The sequence below is a fragment of the Squalius cephalus genome (assembly GCF_949319135.1).
Source record: "Squalius cephalus genome assembly, chromosome: 22".
NCBI classification, from domain to species: Eukaryota; Metazoa; Chordata; class Actinopteri; order Cypriniformes; family Leuciscidae; genus Squalius; species Squalius cephalus.
Window position 1 is genome coordinate 33,329,425 of NC_137143.1, and position 25,000 is coordinate 33,354,424.

The 25,000-nt window shown below is 33.8% G+C and overlaps 2 protein-coding genes and 2 long non-coding RNA genes across 6 annotated transcripts in view; 2 read left to right on the forward strand and 2 right to left on the reverse strand.

The window, feature by feature from the left end:
* Window positions 1-25,000, forward strand: part of filip1l (filamin A interacting protein 1-like) — a 133,996-nt gene that overhangs the window by 84,588 nt on the left and 24,408 nt on the right. The gene's annotated exons all lie outside the window — the stretch shown is intronic.
* LOC307149894 (uncharacterized protein) lies at window positions 2,657-16,842 on the reverse strand. Its single transcript, XM_079856498.1, has 15 exons — window positions 15,111-16,842; window positions 14,689-14,971; window positions 14,288-14,394; window positions 13,252-13,414; window positions 13,085-13,166; window positions 12,814-12,924; window positions 11,732-11,773; window positions 11,156-11,621; window positions 10,852-11,012; window positions 6,640-6,868; window positions 6,452-6,516; window positions 6,149-6,298; window positions 4,193-6,065; window positions 3,916-4,080; window positions 2,657-3,742 (listed from the first exon to the last, which is right to left on the reverse strand). The coding sequence occupies exons 3-15, from the start codon at window positions 14,388-14,390 to the stop codon at window positions 3,522-3,524; spliced, it is 3,831 nt and encodes a 1,276-aa protein (XP_079712624.1). The 5' UTR covers window positions 14,391-14,394; window positions 14,689-14,971; window positions 15,111-16,842; the 3' UTR covers window positions 2,657-3,521.
* LOC307149902 lies at window positions 18,962-22,395 on the forward strand. The gene is made up of 3 exons (XR_013819635.1): window positions 18,962-20,751; window positions 21,114-21,184; window positions 21,523-22,395. It is a non-coding gene; the product is annotated as an uncharacterized lncRNA (long non-coding RNA).
* Window positions 22,730-25,000, reverse strand: part of LOC307149901 — a 2,427-nt gene continuing 156 nt past the window's right edge. Inside the window, exons 1-2 of the long non-coding RNA XR_013819634.1 lie at window positions 24,225-25,000; window positions 22,730-24,069 (exon numbers count right to left, since the gene is read on the reverse strand). The exon at window positions 24,225-25,000 is cut by the window's right edge and continues 156 nt beyond it. This is a non-coding gene — a long non-coding RNA (uncharacterized lncRNA). The remainder of the gene's footprint in view (window positions 24,070-24,224) is intronic.

A 25,000-nucleotide genomic window follows, 5' to 3' on the forward strand; every position in this document is an offset into this window, starting at 1 on the left:
GCCATTGCATACACACATACACACATACATGTCTATATTACTAACATAGGGGACTATCGCTCTACACTGACCAACAGTGGACTTCTGCCTGCAATGGATATGTGTGTGTGTGTGAATAGTGTCTTTATTTTGTAACTATAACTATAAGTTACATTATATATCTTTTATATATATGCAGTCCCTAACAATTAACTTGCCATTGCATACACACATACACACATACATGTCTATATTACTAACATAGGGGACTATCGCTCTACACTGACCAACAGTGGACTTCTGCCTGCAATGGATCTGTGTGTGTGTGTGTGAACAGTGTCTTTATTTTGTAACTATAACTATAAGTTATATTATATATCTTTTTTATATATGCAGTCCCTAACAATTAACTTGCCATTGCATACACACATACACACATACATGTCTATATTACTAACATAGGGGACTATCGCTCTACACTGACCAACAGTGGACTTCTGCCTGCAATGGATCTGTGTGTGTGTGTGTGAACAGTGTCTTTATTTTGTAACTATAACTATAAGTTATATTATATATCTTTTATCTATATGCAGTCCCTTACAATTAACTTGCCATTGCATACACACATACACACATACATGTCTATATTACTAACATAGGGGACTATCGCTCTACACTGACCAACAGTGGACTTCTGCCTGCATTGGATCTGTGTGTGTGTGTGAATAGTGTCTTTATTTTGTAACTATAACTATAAGTTACATTATATATCTTTTATGTATATGCAGTCCCTAACAATTAACTTGCCATTGCATACACACATAGAGACCAATATGCAAAGATAAACATATACAATAAAAAATAAAAATTATTAGCAAGAATGAAGATGAAAAAAGAATGAAAAAAATAAATAATTTATCAAAGTAAAAAAAAAAAAGTATATATATATATATATATATATATATATATATATATATATATATATATATATATATATATATACTGTATATACTGTATATATATATATATATATATATATATATATATATATTATATATATATAGCTAACGTTACGTTTGCAACAACATTTGCACCGGAGGAAGAGACAAACGCTTAGAAACGCCCATATAGCTAGCATGATGCCTTCTATTTCTAGATGACAAAGACAAAGTTTACCAGTACTACGACACTATAACAAAGGTTAGCGGTACTTATCTGAACTAACGTCATGATCACTGCCACTAGATATAAAGAAAACGTTGCTTTTTCACTCTATTGTGCTATTCATAAAAAAAAAAGATAAAAAAAAGTGTCGTTATTGTGCACTGCTGCTCGTAGACTAGCTCCAGTGCTCATTGCTGCATTGTTAAATGATAGCAACTCGCCAGGACACTTCACCAACTCTCCACTCATTCTGTATAGTTCTAAAACAGGCTGAGGCTATTTTTGAGACATTTGAAAAATGATATACATATCTTGAGTGATTTATGTACCCATTAATCGACAGTGGTGGTTAACCTGCAACATGGGCTTTAAGTAAACACAGCTGAAAGTGAAAGCTGGTGAAAAAGATCGTGTAACATCCATTATTTGGACTTGGTTCGGATTTAAGCCGCCCGACGAGCAGCAGCAAACTATATAGACAGAGTGTCTGGGGTAACAGTTCGGTAAATTAACACACGACTAATCCGTTCTACCACCTCAAATTCAAAATGAAACATATCACTGAATACCAGCGCGCGCATATTATTCCCAATATATCTTAGTGGTGTAGCACATAATCTCTGTCTGCGCCTGATTTTAAGAAGCATTGTTGTGTTTCTTTTTAACTGAAAAGACATCAGTTAGACAATATTCTAATTTTAAATTTGGGGTTTCATAAGCTCCAGGCCATAATAAACATTAGACCTACTGAAGTCTCTGCAGCTAGTGTACTTAAATTTTATTTATCTGCAAAATTATGTTGTATACTTACAGTTTTGCACAATATATGCTCTCAAAACAACATGCACCCTAAAAAAAACAAAAAAAACATTTAGCAGTTGTTTAGCAGGGTCTGTGTAACCTTTTCTGAAATGTTTTTTTTTTAATAATATATATCGTTATCACAAGAGGCTGCAATGTATATCACAATATGGATTTTAGGCCATATCGCCCATCCCAAATTGATAGCCTATAGTAGTTGATAATAACATAGGCCTACCTAATGTTGCCTACGGACGGTAACAGTACAGTAGTAACCTTTTACAGTCTATGAGTAGAACAGCTTTCTCAAGCAGTTTATGATGCATTTTGGAAACAGAAGATGACCCCCTGGTATAATGCGCCACATGGCTTGAGAAACCCGTTCTCAAAGACTTACTTTTATAGTCCAGTTTTGTGTAGCACACATATTCTGAATGTCTTCGGCATAATTTAAATGAACCATTTTAATCTAGATTAATCTAGATTAATTTCAATATTAATCTAGATTAAAACAATTAATATATGCCCACCTCTACCGGAGGTCAAAACTCAAAGTTTTATGTTGATTTTCACATTTCAAATGTTCAGTTGGTTCAGTTTGAGTTTTGACTTACAGAATATGTAATGACGTAGTAATATTATTCACAATAACACTCATAAACCAGTTCTTGCAATTAGAATAAATAGTGAAAAAATGCATACCTACAGCATGTTGAATGAAATCAAGTTAAAGTTTATTTAAGGTCCACACACTCCTAAACTGAAGGTTTCTTACTTGCTCTTGCTGCACTCCTGACAACGGAAATGGTTTTTCACATAATAAACCATTCAGTTTATCACATAGAAAATCTCATAAGCTCACTAAAAGAGCCCCCCCTGCGGTAGTGCAGACTTTCCACCCTCAGTGATGAGTGCCTAAATGTATACCACAACATCAACGATATATTGCTTCTGAAACAAGTTGCTTTGCTTTATATAAAATAAATAATTAAATAAATAAAAGGGTAACACCAAATAAATTATATTAAAAGTTACAAATACCATGAAATATATTAACGAAAAGCACGTGTAAAATAGTGATTTTTTAAAACAACTTAAAAAAAGACAGAAAATGATCGATCACTCAAATAGTTTGGACATAGTCAATCATTTCAATGTTATGACACACTGACGCTCCATTTACATGAACTACCAATGTTATGACACACTGACGCTCCATTTACATGAACTACCAATGTTATGACACACTGACGCTCCATTTACATGAACTACCAATGTTATGACACACTGACGCTCCATTTACATGAACTACCAATGTTATGACACACTGACGCTCCATTTACATGAACTACCAATGTTATGACACATTGATACTCCATACGCAAGCTCCCAGTATTGTGACATAAAACATTGATACTCCATACGCAAGCTCCCAGTATGTGACATAAAACACCGATACTCCATACGCAAGCTCCCAGTATTGTGACATAAAACATCGATACTCCATACGCAAGCTCCCAGTATTGTGACATAAAACATCAATACTCCATATGCAAGGTCCCAGTATTGCTATAGGTTCAATACTGTAGACACAAATTTCTCTTGATAGTGATTATTCGGTTGTGCACAAAGTATTTTACTGCTTTCCATTCTCTTTCATTACCAATTAAAATCTTGTTTTCATTTAAGAATCTTTCACAATCCACTTTTCCAGGGACTTTCATTTCCTTTAGGAAATTCTTGAAATGATGTTCAATAATTTTACTCTCCTTCTCTGACCAGGTCTTTCTGGACTTTCCTGTTAAAATAAATTAAGAAATTAAGTAAGTAAATCAAATTAATTGAATTAAAGAATAACCAAAATTTGAATAATGTAGATTTTACAAGCTGAAGAGCACAGACAATTCTTAAAATACATGTCAAGATGTTTCATGTAGATACAATTTTTTTATGCAAAGTGGAATAACAAACCCTTTTTATTTAAAGGCAGTGGTGAAATCCTAAAGAATGGAACTGCCTCTCTTGAGGCTGCGGTCGTTATTGAGGTGGCAGCCCTTTTTTCCGAATGATCATCCTCTGTCATCCTTTTTTCAGATTCAGCATCCTCTGTGTCTGAGTTGCTGGAGCCCCCTTCAACTGTAACAAAATGAGCATTCACATTCTTTAAAACTAAAAGTAGATTTTTACAAAGTGTGGACACTATGAATTGTTTAAACAAAAGACATATACACATAAGTAATTTACTTACAGTTGATGTTTGGCGTTATGTCCTCCAGAGATTTTCCTTTAAATTTGCCTATTCCACTTTGCAGGGCAAACAGAATTCTGCTCACTTTTGCAACTTGTAAGGTTTCTTCAGGCAGTCTGTAAAACTCCCTATGGACTTCAATGTTGTGACCCATGAAAGTTGCTAGTTGGTCTAGTTCATGCGTTTGCAGGTTAAGTAGCTGAGAAACTGTGGCTACATGTTTTCTCAACTTTGTAGATGTAATGTTTTCTGGGTTTTTAGCCCCACAGCTTTCTGCAAATCGCTTTAAGCAGTCACAACCACGGATGCTCTCCTGTGATCCATAAAAAGGACGAGCAAATATGTAGGGATTGCTAGGGGAAATCCCAACATCTTCTCTAGTTTTAATTAGAAGTTCCACAGATTCTGTTATATTTGTGGGAAATAGTACTGGTACTTTGCGGCCTCGTTTCCCCCGTACCTCTACTCTGGTGAGATTCTTACAGAGTTTCTTCTCAAAAGGTGAAAGGCTCTCCATAATTTCATCCTGAATCATCTGTTTGTTTCTCTGCAGGTATGTTTTGACTTCCATCCTTGAAACCTCACCTTCTCGACGCCGATTGAATAATATTAGCTGTGCTAGAGTCACCTGAGAGAGATCACTCCATGACCTTTGTGATGTGTGTTCAATGTGTGCTTTTTTGTTGACCTCCTCAAGACACTTTAGATGATCATGGAGCTTCTTTATGTCTTCTGCTAAAGGCAGCATTTGGGGACTGTTCCACTTTTTCTGGTACAAAGTTTTCAGTGCATTAGATGAAACATGAATTGTCCATTCTAGTTCAATTAATTTACTGAATTGCTCTGCTCTTCCCTTCAATGCATCATCCTCTTGACGTAAAGCCTCTCCCTGCAAAATATATGACACTTTCACAAGGGAATGACGCAGTTTCAGTGCTGTTGAAGGGACTGAGAATCGGTTGGTTGAGGAATCAAATCCAGTCATCTTTTTTACTCCCTCAAGTACTGTGTTGAACTTTCCTGGGTTGATCAAGTCCTTCAAAGCAACAATGTCTTTATCAATAGTTCTTGTCACTATAAGAAGTCTGGCAAGTTCTCTCATCTTATTTCTAATGTCTGCCCGGTGCCGTGAAACTTCTCCGTTTTTGAGGAACATTCTCTCACCCAGTGACAGAATCAACGGGTCAGATTTCACCACTTGAGTAACGGTATCATATGTCATATCTTCAATAATATTTTTAAGTCCACTAGAAACGTCAGAGTCCATTGGCAACAACAGAGAACAACTTGCCTGAACTTTTCGTTTCACTGGCATATTTTCTTTGTCTTGTAATTTGCAACGTTTGTGATGTCTCCAGAGATCTGTTTTGACATACATAGCAAAGCAAAACTTGCAAGGCAGATAGTCTATTGCTGTTGACTCACGAGTTGCTTGTCTTTTTGGTATGATCTGTCCTTTCCCAGAGGATAGGACTGAACTGTTATGGTGGTAGTTTCCCATGTTCCTTACTTTGGTTAATAGAAGAGTACGCATGTTTGAGCCTCTGTTGTGTGCAAGTGCCTTTGCAACTTCAACTTTTTCAGAATGTTTCTGCTGTAGATGTCTTGCAATTTTTGGATAAGGCTTCTCACAGTAAAGACAGTAATTCTTCTTGTCATAGATGCGTTGATGTACACTGTTTGAGGACATTTTCACTTTTATTTGATTTTGTTGAGAGCTACAGCCGTGGGCACTTTCATCTATTTCTATCCAACTCTTCATAAGTGGTTTTCCTTGGATGCGTTCTGCAACATGTCCTTTAGCTTTTTTTGTGTCGTCTTCTTCTTCTTCTGAGATTTCCAGGGAAAAGGAAACCTGTTGTTCAGTGTTGTTCTGAAATAAAGAACCACACAACTGAAATGTATTTGTAAATAATAACAATGTTATATATTATAAAGTATAAAACCCTTAATTACCATTTCAGACTCATATAAGTCCTCCTCAGTGTGAGAAGATGAATCCATCTCATCACTGCAAACACTTTCTGGCTTATCACTGTCGGTACTCTCTAGGATGTCCATCTCATCTGACGTTTGGGGACAGAAATCTGCTGTATGGGTTCTGTCCTGTAAAACAATAACAGTGTGTGAAATCCATGTCCATGTTTGTTTTCTATCTAGAGCCTGCTGATTCTAAAACACATACTGTGTTTTAGAATCACTGTTGTCTTTTTGGTCTTAAACTTTTTTTTTTTTTTTATGAAAATGAAAAGTACTTACTTCATTTTCATTCACATTGCTGTAGTTGTTTGTGATTCCAGTGTAATCCGACTGGTGTATGAAACCTGTAAATGCACAACAATTGTTAAGGATATCCAATAATTTAAGGATTTTTTTTCTACATTCTTGTAAAATCTACAAAGTTTTATTAATGAGGTGAAGAGAAAAGTGTAAGTCTTGGAACGTACATGTGAAAGACTGAAGGCATTCCTCAATGGTGGGACGTTCTTCGATTGAATTAGACAGCATTCTGCTAATAATATATTTTTGTCTTGTCCATCTTTCTTCACATTGAAGAGTGAAGTTACCCATTCTGACATTTTGAGATAGCCCAACTGGATCCTTGGAGTAGGGTGTAGTTGTCTGATAGGGGTGTTGCCCATCCGTCAGGATATAATGAACCAAGCATCCTGCTACCTACAAAATAAAATAATATTTACAAAAATTTCAGAAATGGTCACAACTAAACTGCAGAATGAATGAAGATGATTAAAATGATGACAAAATGCTGCTGTGCTCAAATGAAAGCTGCTCGAATATTAGCATTCAGAACAATTGAACATAGAACAAATGTATGCATTTTTGACAGAACTGATTACAAATCATATTGATCACATACTAAAATAGTATTGTAACTGCATACATGTAACCTGTTAATCCATTTGAACCCAAACCTAAGAATTGTCATCCCCAAATTAAATAGGGGATGTTCATGAAGTTCATTGTTCATGACATTTTTGGAATAGAAGCATAGTTGTAGTCTAATTTTAACCCTTTCATGCATGAATTATGATAACCTTAGTCAGTATTTTTTTTCCCTATGTGTTTTTATTCCTCTTAGGGCATGAAAAACAAGATTTTTTACAAATTTTTCAAAGAGATCTTCAGGTGTCCACTTGAGTGGACAGCATGCGGTTATGGTTAAAAACGAAGATATACTGTATTAAATATAAGACAATAATCAAACAGATAAAGTATGTGAATTTAACAAACTAATCAAAACAATTATATCAAATCATGTGAAACTGAAAATATAAAATATATACAACAAATATAAATTAAAAATATTGGAAAGGCTTCGTACAACTTCATACAAGTTGCACTTCGCGTATCTTTGATATCAGAACATGAGGACGTGATTCCATCAGAATTTTCTACAGACTGTCAAGGCACAACTGTGGAACCCACTCAGATGTTCCCTCCAGTGCACCAGAGTATGGAGATTTACCCTTATTAGCTGATAATTCTGATTATGTTCAAGATGGACATGCACATTTCTATCATAGCCCTCCTCTGAGAAAACCTAGCATTACATTTTTTCAATCTCATCTGAAATGATCAGTGTTGGATGTAATGCATTACAAGTAACATGCATAACACATTCAGATTACTTTTTGATGTTACAAGTAAAGTAATGTGTTACAAGTAACATGCATTACCTAATCAGATTACTTTTTGATCTAACAAGTAATTAACTACAAGTAATGTGCATTGCCTAATCAGATTACTTTTTGATGTAACGAATATATAAACGCATTACAAGTAACATGAATTACGTATTCAGATTACTTTTTGATGTTATGAGTAAAGAAACGCATTACAAGTAACATGCATTACAAATTCAGATTACTTTTTTCGATGTCAATGAAAATTACATTCTAATAATACAAATACATTTATTTACAGTAAAAAATTCACTGCAGATCAAGTTTTTAAGTTTTAACATTCCCATTATAATTATGAATTGTAGCTGAAATATAGCAGTTGATGCATGACGTCCACTACAGTGGACATGTGATTAATCAGAGTTTTCTCTCAATCTAAAATCAAAACTTGGAAAATTTTACTGTGATATGACTCATTAGATATTGCTTGAGTCTCCTAGGATAGAAGGAATGGGTGGATATTCCGGAGCAACTTGGCATGTCTGACTGACCCTTGGCCATCTTGGTTTGGAGGGGAGAAAAATCGAAACACAACGGCTTGCCCTTGGTTGCAATTTATAGGATGATGCACCAGGGTCCAATGAGGCTGATGTGCAACTTTGCCATAAAAACCCATGCAAATTCAAGAAAATGCTTTATTAATAGCTGTCCACTGTAGTGACCACTATACGTGAAAGGGTTAAAGAAGACACTTCGCAATTTGTTGTCATAAAATCATAATTACAATCATTAAGAAACATAATATATAGGCTTAAGTGTATTGTAAAGTTTTTAGAAAATATTTTTCTCATTGATATTTTATGACAAAACAGAAATTGGTTCTTGTTAAAGTACAGAAACCCAATGAAGCCACAGACCTGACCATGTTTAACTTAAAATCTGCAGATGATAACTCTAACGGCCAGATTAATTTACAGATTGCTCCAGCACAAACCCTTTCACATCTACTGCAGTCAGATTCACCCGTGTTCACTCTGAAGGAATCACTCACATGGCTGGTGCACTTGTAATGACACATGAAGGATGTTAAGAGGCTAAAAGCAGGTTTAGTACTTGCCCCATTGAAGTCAACAGGGTGCAAATTGTAAAAAGAGGATAACGGTGTAGGCAACACCGATTTTTGTCGTTCAAATTTACAAAAAAATGTGCTCAATGTTAAAATTCTCAGCATCAAACCAAGACAATTTATTAGATCAAAACCATGTTATCAAAACTTATAAGGCCTTTCAAGTATTTAAAATACATTCTCTTTGTGATCTGATGAGGCTTAGAGGATAGGATAGTTTACATACTGTAATAAAGGCTAAAAGCTATAATAGTTAATGGCTATAATAGTTAATGCACTTCACAAAATTGATAGCAAAAAAAAAAAAATATTTTCTTTCTCATGGTATTTTTATCAATATGGTACACAATTATCCTATTGAATCGTTAGGGTCAAAAGTACTCACAAAGTAGTCCAATTACATTACCTAAAATTATTTAGATTACAGGATTGTAAATTATTTGTAAATAATATTGTAAATTATTGTAATAAATTTAATAAATTGTATTTAGATTGTAATCTAGATTAATCTAGATTTCATCACTGACTGCAATTTGTGTCATGTAATTTGGAATGAGTAACTGTGTACAATACAATACTTAAGTTATAACCAGCACTGTGATTGGAAAATCATGGAACATCATAATTGTATTTGTTTTAGTAAACGTTCTTGACTTTCTGCACAAGGTCATAATTATTTTGTTAATGAATGGATGCTCTATACCAGTTTTTAATGCTCTATACCAGTGGTTTTCAAACTTTTGAAATGACCATTTATTTATTTTTTGTTTACTTTCTATCACCTTATTTGTGGAGTAAAATGAAACTAACTCAGCTGCATATTTTTGCAGTATTTTATTTTATTGATTTATTGAATATTTTTTTTTAAATCAAAATATATTTAGCATATTTCCTTAGGCCTATATAATATTATTTTATATTATTATTTTAATTTAATTTTATTTCATTTTTATGTAAGTCCATTTTCATTAAATCATCAAGACAACCCATTTTTTAAATATTGGACGCGACCAAGGGTTTGAAACCCGCTGCTCTTTATTGGTTACATTGATTAATTTAGGATAAAAATATAAATAAATAAATAAATAAAACTCCACTCTGAAATGTGAATTAATAATGAGAATCCATCAATATTTTTCCAAATGTGTTCACTTTTGAACTAAAAACCCAGAGGAATGCTGGAAAAGTCTCAGTTAAGTAAGTTCCCTGGTTCCCTGAGTAGGGAACGGAGACGTTATTCGTCGTCACGTCGTAACTCGTAGTGACTATGAAAGGGAACACTTTATTTTGATGGTCCCTTTTGAACATTCTACTAACTATAAATAAATGTGCAGCTACATGTCAACCAACTGTAATTACAGTATTAGTAGACTATATCTGCTTAATATCTGCTAAAATTTGACTGTGATAAACCCCAATAGACATTATACTGACTAAATATATAATACATGTCAACTTATTTTTACTCTAACCTACATTTTAGTCTCTAGTCTACTTATACTCCTGTAGTACTCTAATGAGAATTAGTTCACATGTAGTTGTAACATTACTTATAATCAACAGAATGTGTTAAAGAGACCATCAAAATAAATTGAGACCAAACATTGTGTAGTCAAATGCTTTCATGATGACCATATAGCAGATTTTTTCCTTTGACACAAATTAAGAAATTAAATTACAGTCACCATGAGATATTTATAATAAAACAGAGGTAAAACATTTTTAGGATTGAGTCTTAAACCTTTTAAATAATGTATAATTTGCCTTTTATTATTATTTTTACATTAAATCTTAAAGTAACTTTGATATAGTGTAATTAAAAAACACTTCTGTGTGCCGGCGTCCTCCCACAAATTAACAAGTTTTAACATGATATTTTCAACCCTTACCTGGATATCTGATTCTTTCTTGTACTTGTATTGCATGCCTCCAACATCTTCATAACTCGACCAAGAAAAAGATCCAGCCATTTGAGAGAGCAGTGTGGTTTGTGCCAGATCAAGTTTTCTGCTTGCTCCAAAGTCTGCGATGTACAGTTTATTGCTTATATCTGTAGAAAAGTAAAAATGCTCACAAAAAATGTAACACTTAAAATGATATCCACATTATCATATGCTCATGCATTTTAAATGAAAATTTCTGCTGATATTACAGGATAATTATAGCTATGGCTAATCCACAGACTGCTCTTACCAAACAAAATATTTTCAGGCTTCAGGTCTCTGTGCAAAATTCCATATGAATGCAGTTCCTGAAGTCCTTGCAGTAACTCCTGGCAGATCTCTAGTCTTCGATTCTCTATCAGGCTTTTTCTTTCAGGAAAATCCTTGTTTTCAATCAGCTCCATCAGACTATATTCACAAAGAGGTGACACAAAATAGGCAAAGTAAGTGTCTTCCAACACTGAAATGTGTTGCAGAAGGTGCTCTGCTTGTAAATTTTTTGAACTCAGGAAATGAGCCATTTCCAATTCAGTTTTGGAAACATGTTTGGCAACTCGTTTCACTGCAACTTTGCAGTTGTTGAAGACTCCTGGGAAAATCTCAGCAGCATTGCATCCATTTGCAATCTTCATTTCTGTGTTGATAACAAGGTCATCCATTTTCATCAAACCAGGCTTTAAATCAAAGTTTTCAAATGAATTCTTCCATCGTGATTCCTGTAAAATGCAAAAAAGCAAAAGCATATTGAAATGTAAGAAATGTTTTACAGTGTATATAGTTATTAGTAAACTCAGCTGAAGGAACAGACCTCTCTATATATATTTACCATATTTTCCTTGATCTCTCTGAATGTGGAAATACTGGTTTTCTGAAACAAATTACATTAAAAGCAATCATTAATGTAGTTAACATGAACATATAATGAGCACCACTTTTACAATATTTCTTAATAGTATGTAATGTTAATTTCAACATTTAGTAATGCATTATTAAAATCAAAAGTTGTATTTATTAACATTAGTTATTGCGTTGTAAATGTACATGAACAAGCAATGAACAGCTGGAGTTTAATTAACTTACATTAACAAAGATGAATAAGTATTGTACCAAATGTGTTGCTTTTAGATCATGTGAATTAAGACATTAACTAATGTTAACAAATGAAACCTCATTGTGTAAGTGTTACCTAAATAATTAGCTTTTTTAAAGGTAAAAATTGTACAGCAGTATTGTTGAGGATAAGAGAATCTTGTAACACTTTACAATAAGGTTTCATTAGCTAGCATTAGTTAACAAACCAATAATGAACTGCGCTTATACAGCATTTATTAAACTTTGTTAATGTTATTTTCAACATTTAGTAATGCATTATTAAAATCAATTAGGTAATACGTTGTAAATGTACATGAACAATCAATGAACAGCCGGAGTATCATTAACTAACACTAACAAAGATGAATAAATATTTTACCAAATGTATGGCTTTTAGTTCATGCAAATTAATACATTAACTAATGTTAACAAATGAAACCTTATTGTGTTACCATATAAAAACTATATAAGTGTTACCTCAATAATTTGCTTTTTTAAAGTAAAAATTGTACACTTAAACAGCATTTATTAAACTTTGGTTATTGTTAATTTAAAAATGTACTGATACATCATTAAAATCATAAGTTGTATTTGTTAAAATTAATAACACACTGTGAAGTAACATGCACAAACATTGAAACAGCTGGATTTTAACTAATATTAACAAAGATTAACCAATACTGTAACAAATGTATTGGTCATTTAGTACTAATGTTAACCAATTAACCTTATTGTAAAGTGTTAGCAAGTTTTCCTCACCACTTGATAAAATAATGAAAATAAGACACCAACAAATAGAAATAGAAGTTTAAATACCTGTCTCCATGGGCAGTTAGGATCTCCGTAGTCGTATAAAATTTCTTCTCCTGCATTGATTTTTGTTAACGCAAATGCACACAGATGTGGTCTTTTCTTTTCATCCATTATCTATTGGTTACAAAAGCACACAAACACACAAATGAAAACAACAAAAACATCATTTGAAAAGTCGCCTAGTTTTTAATAATGTCAAATAATGCTACAAGATGAGGCTGTATAAAAGGTGTAATTGAAACAAAGAATAAGAATACATTAAAGACAGACTTACTATTTTAATTTTGCTGTTTGGCTTGATGTGGTCATCATTTATGAATCGTCCTAGTCTTTCTGTATCTTGACTGCCATCAACACTGTGTGGTGAAATATTTTAAAAACACTTTTGAATTGTCATAATGGTATTATATTTCATTGGAACATTCATTAATTTAATCTTACCAGTAAGATTGTTCCTGAAAGGAGTAGAAATACAAAAATGCTGCATTTTCAGCTGAGTAGTCTTTGAACAGGTTCTCTCCTTCAGATCCAGTGATGTGTCTTCCAACATACTCCAACAGGAATTCACCTGGCTCAATGTGTTTTGTGGCAATTACTCCAAAACCTAATAAATAGTATAAATACAAGTAAATTAATAGTATGATAAAAGATTCATGAAGTTATTCAGGTTGTCTAAATTATTTTCAATGGTATTGTTACTTCGAAAACAACTGTATCTACATCTTTATAAAAGTGTAAAAAAAATAATAATAATAAAAAAAAAAAAATCAGATTTTCTGTCTGAAAAAATCAGACACTAAATATTCATCATTTCCATTATTACACAGGCCCCTCACATTCTAACTGGCAGTTACTTACAAATAATATCAAGAGCACTCACACATTTACATAATAGTGTTTAATTTAGAGACATCAGCAGCTTATAACATAAATACTGGCAGGAAAACAGATGTAAATCCACCTTTAACTGGTCAAAGCAATCATGTTTTTTCCCCTCTTGCGTGTTTTGTTTTAACAGCCTGCTTTCTCTAGGTTCATATTTTAAACCCAACCCTTTGACATTAAAGGAATAGTTCACTTAAAAATGAAAATTCTGTCATATATACTCACTCTCATGTTGTTTCAAACCTGTATGAATTTCTTTCTTCTGCTGAACAGAAAGGAAGATATTTAGAAGAATGTCAGTAACCAGACAGTTTCTGATCCCATTGACTTCCATAGTAGGAAAAAAATTATACTATGGAAGTCAATGAGACCAGAAACTGTCTGGTTACTGACATTCTTCTAAATATCTTCCTTTCTGTTCAGCAGAAGAAAGAAATTCATACAGGTTTGAAACAACATGAGAGTGAGTATATGATGACAGAATTTTCATTTTTAAGTGAACTATTCCTTTAATTAGTGACCACACTTAGCTTTTATTTAAGTTTTGCAAAGTCATACAGTATTGATGGGAGAATTGTATGTAGTAACTTACCTTTCTCTTCACTCATGAATTGTTTCTCAAATGTGTCTTTATCTTTGCCAGAAGCAATGAAGTACAAAGCTTCTTTTTCAGGAAAAACTCTTCTGGGTCTCATTTTCCTGTGAAATATTTAAAATTATTTTATGTAGGATTACTTCATATGCAAAATAAATAAATAAATAAATAATACCTCTTTAGAATTTCATAGAAAATAAATGATTGAAAAGATGACACCGTGGGTAACAATTTAAAATGTAGTAAAAAAAAAAAATAAAAAAAAAAAAATTACCAACAATCTGATTATCAATAATATTACCGGTAATATACATGCATATTTACATTGTAAGAGGATATCAATATTTGATAAAATTAGCATTTACAAATTATCATAAAATATATAATGTTCAACTTACCTCTTAATTTGGAAAGAAAAAACTGAGATGAGAAATGTCTCAGTGCGCTTTTTATGAGGTTCTTGGAGGTAGATACAGTCTTTAAACTATAACAGAAAGATAACTCTCCAATGTAGGAAACAATCGCGTATAGGAGCTGTCTTCCAAATGGCAAAACTGAAGTGTGAGTTAGGAACATAGAATAGATGATACACATGCTGCTATCTGAGCAGTGATTGGGCCGACGCCCACAGATTAGCCACAATTACCCATCATTACTATTGGTTCTGTTATGCAAATTTATCTGTGAATGAAATCAAACAGCCAGTTCAAAATAAGTGTATAGTCCATTGTTTTTAAATTCAGTTCAAATTGTAAACATCAGTTGGATCAGGAAAAATTCCTTTTCCTCAATTACTATTACATACATTATAATTACTCACTTTTTTTCTGTACGTATAGAGCACAGAGCACAAACCTATACCAGTGGCAGATAGAAATGATAAAGTTAATAAAGAAAAAAAGTAATTTCACACAATGTAAATAAATATAAAAATATTCTCATTTAATGTAAATCAAATGGTTATATAGGACGTAGCATTTACCATGGGCATTCATATTTATGTTGGTTTAACTTAACTTGTATAGCACATCTGAAAAGAAAGCTCATACCACTTACTTAAGAGTACCTTGTGTTGAATCACAAAAAAAAAACAACACTGCGTATTAGCTGCGTATTAGAATTGATCTCAGTCCACATTAAAACGACTGCAAACGCGGATCACGTGACCATTCACCAACACTGGGCATGTGCGTGCCGGTGTAAACCTAGAGACTTTCAAGCATAGACTGTAAAAAATGTTTTCAAACATCAAAATATCATTTATTAATATGTATTTGTGTCAAAATGACATATAAACATCTTTTCCTATTCCATTTTGCCAGAAAACGCTTCCAACACGCTTGCGTGTCGCAAGAAAAATAGGTGTCGGTTATATTTCTAGCATGCACGCGTTTACCGCGCCTGAGACGCGCCAGTTTCTTACTGTAAGAAACTGTTCCAGCGGGTGAAGTTTACTGGTACTGAATATTACCTGTGTATACTCCATGACTGGTGACACCCAATCATAGAGCCGAGCGTGAGCCTCTGCGTCATCGTTTCTAAAGTCCTCCGTTTTGACCCGTCCACTCTAAAACGCCCTCCGGAGATTCAAAACGAAAAACGGGTCGGCAGCGTTTCTAAACTTCTCCGTTTTGGGTCTCCGTTTTTGCCGTTTTAGTGTGGACGGGAGGTGCAAACGTAGCAAAAAGTCTTCGTTTTTAAACGAAAATGCAGTAGTGTGGACGGGGCCTAAGGTAAAACTTTCACAGTCTGGCCTATGTGTCTATGACATGCTGTCCTTTGAAGCTCTTCTCCATAGAAATGCAAATTGCCTGCGGGGGTATTTGGGGGGTAGGGTAGCAGTCCACCCAAGGACTGGAAAACAGCAGTGAGGAACCATCTGATCAGAGCAATTGGGATATGTTTCAATCAGCTCTGTAATTTATATACAGTCAAGTCACACCACAATTATTTATACCACTTTATACATTATAATTCTTTAAAATGTTCTAAGACAGCCCCCATTTTACCAGGTGGGGAATAAATGAGACACATATTTTAAAGGTATACAAGCTCAAATATAAAAACTGTAATACAATTGATAATAATTGATAATACATAATTTAAATATGTTTTCAGTTAAAACAGCTCAAACATGCGTCTGAGAAAGCGTTGTCTGTGAAACTGGGGGCATAGTTTTAGAGACACCAACCTCAAATTTGAATCTTAAAATATGCCATTGTTTTGTCTCAAGATTCACACCAGTAATGTTTTTTTTTTCTTTGCACATTTATAAAAGCTACTTAAATGAAAATGAAATGATAAAATGAATCTACTTTATTTTTTTATTTATTTTTTACCAAACGTTGAAGTATTAGTTCCAACCAACATTTGTAAACAGCATCGCAGAGTTGTGGTTTGAACGACAGCTCTCGATCTGTGATTTGAAGCATAGTTTCAAGTTTACATGGCATGTGGACTCAATAAATCATTATCTTTACAAAAATAAGCAAGCTGACATTCAGTACAACCTGTGTCTTTTATTTAGAATACATACAAATGTAATTTAAGTCTTTTAGTTTGTCAAGAGATTTAAAGCACCATTTTTGAAAACTGCGCAAGCTCTACTATGTAAGAACAAGCCTATGATTGAATCTGGAAATAAATCAAAATAACTGAGTGAAATTAAACACAGTCATGCCATGTACTAACATTATATGTTTGATATTTAATTTATATCAAAACATCTAGCATTAATTTGATCTCAAACAGATTCATTAAATAAATTATACAGATGATAAAGCCTACTTGTTACAACTGAACTGGTTATTTACAATGTTTTGTATAGACAGCTTAGATGAATAGCTTATTTAAAACAATTATATAGTCACCCCCAATTTTGGTGAGTGATGCATTTATGACATACCAAAAATATCAAAGTTTCTGCTCAGAAATCATTCTGAATAGGCACATAACCAACATATATTTAGAAAGCCATCACTTGAGTGTTTACAGTTCAAGACTAAAAATTTATCAGACTGTTATGAATATTGAGATATATAAGCTCAAACATAAAAACATCAAATATTAAGAATATATTTATTAAATGTATAAAATATTCTGAGCTTCAGAATATCAAATCTGAGGATGATCTCTAAATGCATTTTATGAAGCCTATTGTAAGACCAAATATCTTATTCCCCTGTAAACACTCATGTAGAGTCATTGACTCTCATTGTCATTTAGAGTCATTGACTCAACATGTCTGGTTGGTCTGGTGAGGAGAAATGGCCCATTCATGTAAATCGACGAACATTTAGCACCTTTTCAAGAGACTTAAAGGGTTAGTTCACCCAAAAATGAAAATTCTGTCAGTAATTACTCACCCTCATGTTGTTCCAACCCCATTAGACTTTCGTTCATCTTCGGAACACAAATGAAGATATTTCTGATTAAATCTGAGTGCTGGATCACTCCTCCTGCAGGCTTATGGACACCTCAACTTGCTGGCCCAGAAAATGTATTATAGACATTGTTAATATAGTACAAGTGACTCCAGTGGCTCAATCTTAAGTTTGTAAAGCGACAAGAATACTTTCTGTGCGCAAAAACAAACAAAAATAACGACTTTATTCCTCTTTTCATTTCCTTCTCTCTGGACCTCGAGGTTTTTTTTTACATAGTGTAATATAACGTAGCGGGCTATTGGGCGACTGTGGTCATGTGTGATACGTGGTGACGTGAAACACAGACGCGCTACGCTATTACACTACGTAAAAAAAATCTCTCAGATTTCATCAAAAATATCTTAATTTGTGTTCCGAAGTTGAACGAAAGTCTAATGGGGTTGGAACAACATGAGGGAGAGTAAATACTGACAGAATTTTCATTTTTGGGTGAACTAACCCTTTAATCTTCATTTTTCTTTTATTCTTATTCTTTTGTTTGAATTCAGTCATTAATGCCTGTATCCCTGTATTTTTTGCTTGGTCATCTAAATCTCTGTCATTCCACTATGCAAGAGCAATACATCTATTATCTTAAGTCTTGTTAGAAAACCAACAACAACAACAACAAAAAAAAACTGTTCTTGAATTAAAAAAAATAAATAACATGATTTTATGAAATAGGAAGCTCATGTAGAAGGTGCATTAGCTCAACAGGCAGCCTCAAGCTACATGACACAATATCATTTATTAATATTACACTCTCACTTAAAGCTCACTTTAAAACACAATTGAGTATTTGTATCATATTTCGGTCGCAATTTAAAATGGTTTCAAGTCAAAAAAGATTATTTAAATATGTTATAGGCTATTTTGCATTTTTTTATGAAGCAATGGGCTATTTTTACTCACATGCATACTGTAAACATTCTTTGTTCCTATACAATAACCAAAATCGAACGGAAATCAAACACACACAAAACAGAATAACTTGAATCCTGCATTTATTAGCTTCTTGTATCAGATGAAGAGATGTGTTTAGTTTTGTTTGTCCACAGTGTACACAGCACTGCGTCATCCAGAAGGACAGCCTTATGGTCACGTTGGTTCACCATGAGATGATTGACAGCTTTACAAACGAATCATATCGAACTGATGTCATCACGTTTGCTGACGCAAATCTGGAAGAGCAGAGTCATCGCTGGCTCTGTTAGCTGTTTGAGCTCTTCAGATTGCATAATTCAGTGGGAAATAAATAGAAATATTATTCTGTATGACGATATCATATCAATTATTTCTCCAAATGTGCGCATCATTGGCCTAATAGCCCTGGGAGATCGTGGATATTGTATGTAGGCCTATATAAACACAAATAAACTGGAGATGAGATGAATGGCTGCTGTATGAGTGATGATTTCTATTCAAGATAACGAACATTACAGATTAATTATTTTGCACTTCTGGAATAAATTAAGAAACTTATCTAACTTCAAACCAGTTTAATTATAAACAGTGGTCAAATATCAAAGCTGGGGTCTTAAACCTTCCTAATGAAGCTCAGTTTGTGCAGATCAAGTAGGAGTGTGATGTTTTAAAGAGTAATAAATAAAATAATCTGGGGCCACCAGTGATCCTTGACAATCAAGGGGTTAATTATGCCTCTGATTGTTTTACTTCTGGTATATCTGCTTGGGGAATCGAAGCATTTAATGTCTCCTATTAACACCCGGTCTCCACTAGATAAAAACAGTCTGTCAGGTCACAGCTGTAATCACCTGTGATTATCATATGTAAAGGCAAATGTATAGGAAATCGTTAACCACACATTCCAAAAGAAAAAGGTTTAAGCAGTATGTAAATGAAATGATATTGCTGTTTTTTGTAACTAAAACCACTCAATTCACACTTGTGAATTGCAGCTATTCATGGATTCACGTCTGGTTCATGATCACCCTTTTCAGTGTTTATTCTGTTATGATAAACAGCTGGATAAACTTAATTTACTATGAAACTAACCAACAAATTAGTAATTAACTAAGAAGAACTATATTAAACTAGGCATATATATTATTTACTGTGTTTTATCTTTGATCATAAGGTTAATTAATGGAAATTTAGAAATAGTGCTATCCATTTTACAAAGAGGTTTCATTTGTTAATTTACCATAAACTATAAATAAACGGTTGTAATTTTATGAGCTCATATGAATAAGTTATCTAAAATAATACACTGTGCATTAATGTGTGTATGATGTTATTGGTTAGTTCAGATAACTGTATGCATTACATAATCTAAATGAATAGAACCTTACTGAAAATGTAATCCAAAGTGATGATGCATTTAAATTGAAGTTGTGCTGCAAGATTAATGATATTAAGAAAGTACTGGTCCATGTATTGTTTATTTGGAGTTCTGCATACTTAATATAGTTCACTGTTTACACCAATACATGATATAACCCCATATGAGTTTATTTATTTTCACTTTAAAACAGATCTTGTAGAGATTACCATATTGTTGTTTTATTTTCTACCCCAGAAACAAATCTATATAAATCTATATATATATTGAATGTGTGTGTAAATATTCACTGATACACTTGGTGTCATATGGTGTTTGTTATTTCTTTGGGACATTTTAACTAAATATATTTTATTAAAACTAATCTGAAATAAATAATATGGTCTATTTCATGTGACTTTCAAAAATGTGTATTATAAGTAAGTCTTAAACTTTTTTTTTTTTTGCAGTGTACTAAGTCATAATTAAGTGTTTTTGCAACAGCATTATTTTCCAGGGTAAGCTAAGCAACAATCACCCACTTGTACATATTTGGAGGCGCCAGTTTGTTTCCAATCCCAGAGAAATTAGCATTTCTATAGCAACAGTTATCTGGAGACCCAATCACTGTCCAGAGATGGTTGGGGTTGTGGGATATAATCACAGAACATTCACTCTTTCGTGTCTTTTGGAAGTGTTTGTCTCTGTTTGAACCTTGCGTTTTTGAAGGAGGAGAACATATTCTACAACATGAGGTAAGTTCAGCATTTTGATTGATCTATTTATAAAGAAAATAAATAATTACGCTGTTACAATTCAGAATTTCAAATTGGTTTCATTAGTAATTGGTATCTTTATAATTTATATTTTTGATACTCCTTTTTGCGGATAGTTAAAATGTCTAGAAGAGTAATTTAGAAATTTAGAATAATCCTTATTTTAGACTTGTAGTACCAACAATGATGATATTGCGTATATTTAAAATCATAATGGTCAATTTAACAAACATAAAAAACAATGTTTTACCAGTTATTCTACAGATGTTGCAACTGTTAAACATGTTTACGATTACTATTTTTTTACTTTCCTTGTTTTTTTTTTGTTTTGTTTTTTTTAGAAAAGTCAAGTCAACAGTTCATGTTGTTCAACAAGAACACTTCATCAGAGAATCCACTACTCAAAAGAAAGGTATGTTTCTGCTCAACCTATTGAACTATTTTAAAATGTTTTATTCAAATAGATTTTAACATTTACAATAATGCATGTAGTGGCAATCTCATTTCAAAATACACAAATGTTTAAGTGTTATTGTATGTTCGTTTGAAAATTGTAGATGTTTAAATCATGGTCCAGCCCTAGATTTTAAGATTGTGAGTTGTGCCTTTCCATGTTAAAGAAAGGCCTTAAATGTATAAAGTTTATTGTGACGCAGCTAATTATATTTTACAACAAATTCTAGAGCAATTGTGTGACTTCCCAATTGTGTGCTGCATAGTTAATCATTTGTATTGTAATCCTTTTATCAGGTGTGCACAGAGTTTGGATTATTGGTGACAGTTACATTAGACGTGGCGAAAAGCGAGCAAGAGAGACCATAGGCACCAATCTTGGAGTGGCTTCCCAGGTCCAGTGGTTTGGCAGGGGAGGCATGTGTTGGGGAGACCTCCTTCCCTTCTTCCAACAGTGCCTTAAAAGAAGGACTGCTCCGAATGTGCTAGTGATTCACTGTGGAGGCAACGACCTAGGACGTGTGAAAAGTGTGCTGCTTCTCAAAGCAATGAAGAGGGACCTACGTGACCTCAACAGACAGTTTCCCCAGATGAAAATTCTGCTGTCTTCAATAAACCAAAGGCGCCACTGGAGGCATGCCCCCCCGGGAAAGGTGGACAAAGTGCGAAAGTTTGTGAACAATGTGATGGCTAAGTTTGTTTTGTGTGTTAATGGGAGCATTGTACATCATCCACACATACTGTTTGAAAAGCCTGAACTATTTTTAAGTGATGAGGTTCATTTAAGCCCTAAGGGAAACGATGTTTTTTTAACTGATATTGGCCATTGTCTGAGACACCACAACCCATAAAATTGGTCTTTAATTACAGAAAAGAGGGTCTCAAATCATGATATCATTTTATAATTGTATTAAAATGTATACATTTTAAAAAAGAACTGCAAAATGTTTAAAATTCAAACCAAAGGAAGAAATAAAAGCATTCCCCTGACTTATTGCTGTGGTTGCATTTTATTTATCTAGTCTAGATCATTGTTGATATTGTAAATTAATAATTGGTGAGAATAAAATTAAAATTCTGTATTATTTGTTGATATGGAACTGTAGCTAGAGAGAAAAAATTAGGGACTGCATAAAAAAGCATATAAAATATATTTAAAGAGAGTGCGTTAAACAAGAAAAATAATATTATGAATGATAAGAAGCTTCTTCTCACATCTGCTTTTGAGCTATTGCTGCCAGGCCGTCTGTAATTTTTACCCCATTGTGTGGAAAACAGATTCAAATTAGCCTGGCTAATGTCAGACCAAGTCTCTTTTGAGCCTTGGTCTGGGAACCACGTGTTAATTTTCTCGTATTTGAGGCGTGGTTCACGAATGCCCAGAGCCGTTTATTGGGCGCTATGAATGTCTATCAAATGCGCCTGTACGTAGCTCATAGCCAATCGTTTCAATTATACCAGATGACGTATGTAGAGTGACAGAAATTCGACGAGGAAAAATACGATGGGTCAAAGATTTATTTGTACACAATGGCGTGAATATTACTGTTTGTGCAAGATAAACATGAGGGTAGAAGGTAACGTCGAGTCTGATGCCATGTTGGATCCATAGATATAAACAAACTGCTTCGGTGTCATCATCGTCTTGCTGCTCCCTCCCCATTCTGCGATTGGTTCCCTTTTTCATTGGAAAATCTGGTCTATGGTAGCCTGACGTCATCATACTCAGATTCTAGTCAGAATGTGAGTCTGATACTGGTCCATTGAACTTTGATTATGGGGCGTGTTTCAACCGAACTAGGAAAGAAAATGTCTCTGCACTCAATTGGATAGACCTACAACCAATCAGAGCAACGGAGTAAGTGACATATGTTTTTCATTCATGTTTCCAGTTGACAAATGCCTTGATCGCGGTTCTCTGTTCCTCTTTTAAAATGAATGCGCTGTCGATATCGTCTATAACAGACGCGATGGCGGAATCTACACATGATGTTTCATACAGAAAGTTCGGGAGAAGCTCGTTCAAATAATCAATCCAATCAACTTGTCATCAAACGATTGCCATGCCTACCTTATCAGCATGAAAGGAAGCATATATTTATTCACTCACCTAACATTCCTTGACAGTTTCAGCATCCCCCCAATCACTCTCGGCTTGTTCTTCCACAGCCTGGAATATGGGGGGAGTACCCTGGGTTCGGGCCGAATACCGAGCCCGCCCTCTCCTCGGACAGCACCCCAAATATGCATTTATTCTTTCTGACTTATTTATAAGTGTGAAATCTAAATTCTCCAGAGGCAGTCATCTTTTCTTTTACTGTCTATGCATCTTTGTTGTAAACGAATTCAGCCGGCTAGGTCTATGATGTCCAAACTGCCTAGCAACGTGAATAAAATCGCGCTGTGAGCAAGGCAGCATGGGGAAACCCAGGCTAGATTCAAATGGTCTTTCATAAAAAAAATAAAAAAAATAATCTAATATTTAAAATTTTTGATAACTGATGGTTTGATCATTCTATTTTTTTTTTATACTTTTTATGTTTGTCTTGCATATTGGTCTCTGATGCCTGTGTGAACATTGTATAATTAGACACACACACACACACACACACACACACATACATTTATATATAACTCAGGCTTTACCTTAATGTTAATAAGTGTTTCCTGAAACATTCTTAGTTAAGAATACCTTCTGTAAGTCATTCGTTCGTGGTTGGTCTGGAGCACTCTTAGCTATACCTTATCACTGTTGACAGTTCATTACGATAGTGGCCACCACTGTTTCTTTACATCTCAGTCTATACCAGTGGTTCCCAATCCTGGTCCTGGGGACCCACAGCTCTGCACATTTTATATGTCTCCTTTATCTGACACACCCAGTTCAGTTCATAGAGCTCTTTCCTAACGAGATGATGATCTGAATCAGGTGTGTTAAATGAGGGAGACATACAAACTGTGCAGAGCTGTGGGTCCCCAGGACCAGGATTGGGAACCACTGGTCTATACGAATATAATTCTGCTAATTAAAGTGTTTTCATGCAAACAACATTGTCATAACACTGAAGTGATTTTATGTTGTTATTAATTATATTATCCAAAGTTTTATCAACTGGCAAACCATTAGGCAGTAGATAGCTGTAAGAGTATGTTTAAACATCCAAACACCAAAACCTTGTGCTTTTGTAAAATAAAGATCTGCCTTTGTTTCAACTGTCTCTGTATCTGCGAGAATCTTTCTGAAACTAATAAAGTTTAAACAATGGCCTATTATCACACAAACATTGTGCAGAGGCCAGCTATGCAAAATTGTAAATGCCCCCAACAATGACTTAAAAATAATCAACAAAGGCTATAGTACAGTAGCCTACGTTACACTGAGATTTCATGTAGGAGCGGGATTTGAATGCTTGGGCAGTGAGCGATTGAGTGGAGCGCATTGGCATAGAGTGGAATATTGAGCGGAGCACACATGCTGAGTTATAACTATATATTCAGGATTTACATTTATATATTCAGAGTTTTAACTATATATTCAGGATTACATTTATGTATTCAGAGTTATAACTATATATTCGGGATTTACATTTATATATTCAGAGTTATAACTATATTCAGAGTTACATTTATATATTCAGAGTTTTAACTATATATTCAGGATTACATTTATGTATTCAGAATTATAACTATATATTCAGATTTACATTTATATATTCAAAGTTATAACTATATATTCAGAGTTACATTTATATATTCAGAGTTATAACAATATATT

Coding starts and splice junctions, on each gene's coding strand:
- LOC307149894 (XM_079856498.1), bottom strand. CDS start 14,390: ATGAGACCCAGAAGAGTTTTTCCTGAAAAAGAAGCTTTGTACTTCATT. Junction 13,167..13,251: donor TTTCAGGAACAATCTTACTG/GTAAGATTAAAT, acceptor TTCACCACACAG/TGTTGATGGCAGTCAAGATA. Junction 3,743..3,915: donor ACTGCCTTTAAATAAAAAGG/GTTTGTTATTCC, acceptor TTATTTTAACAG/GAAAGTCCAGAAAGACCTGG.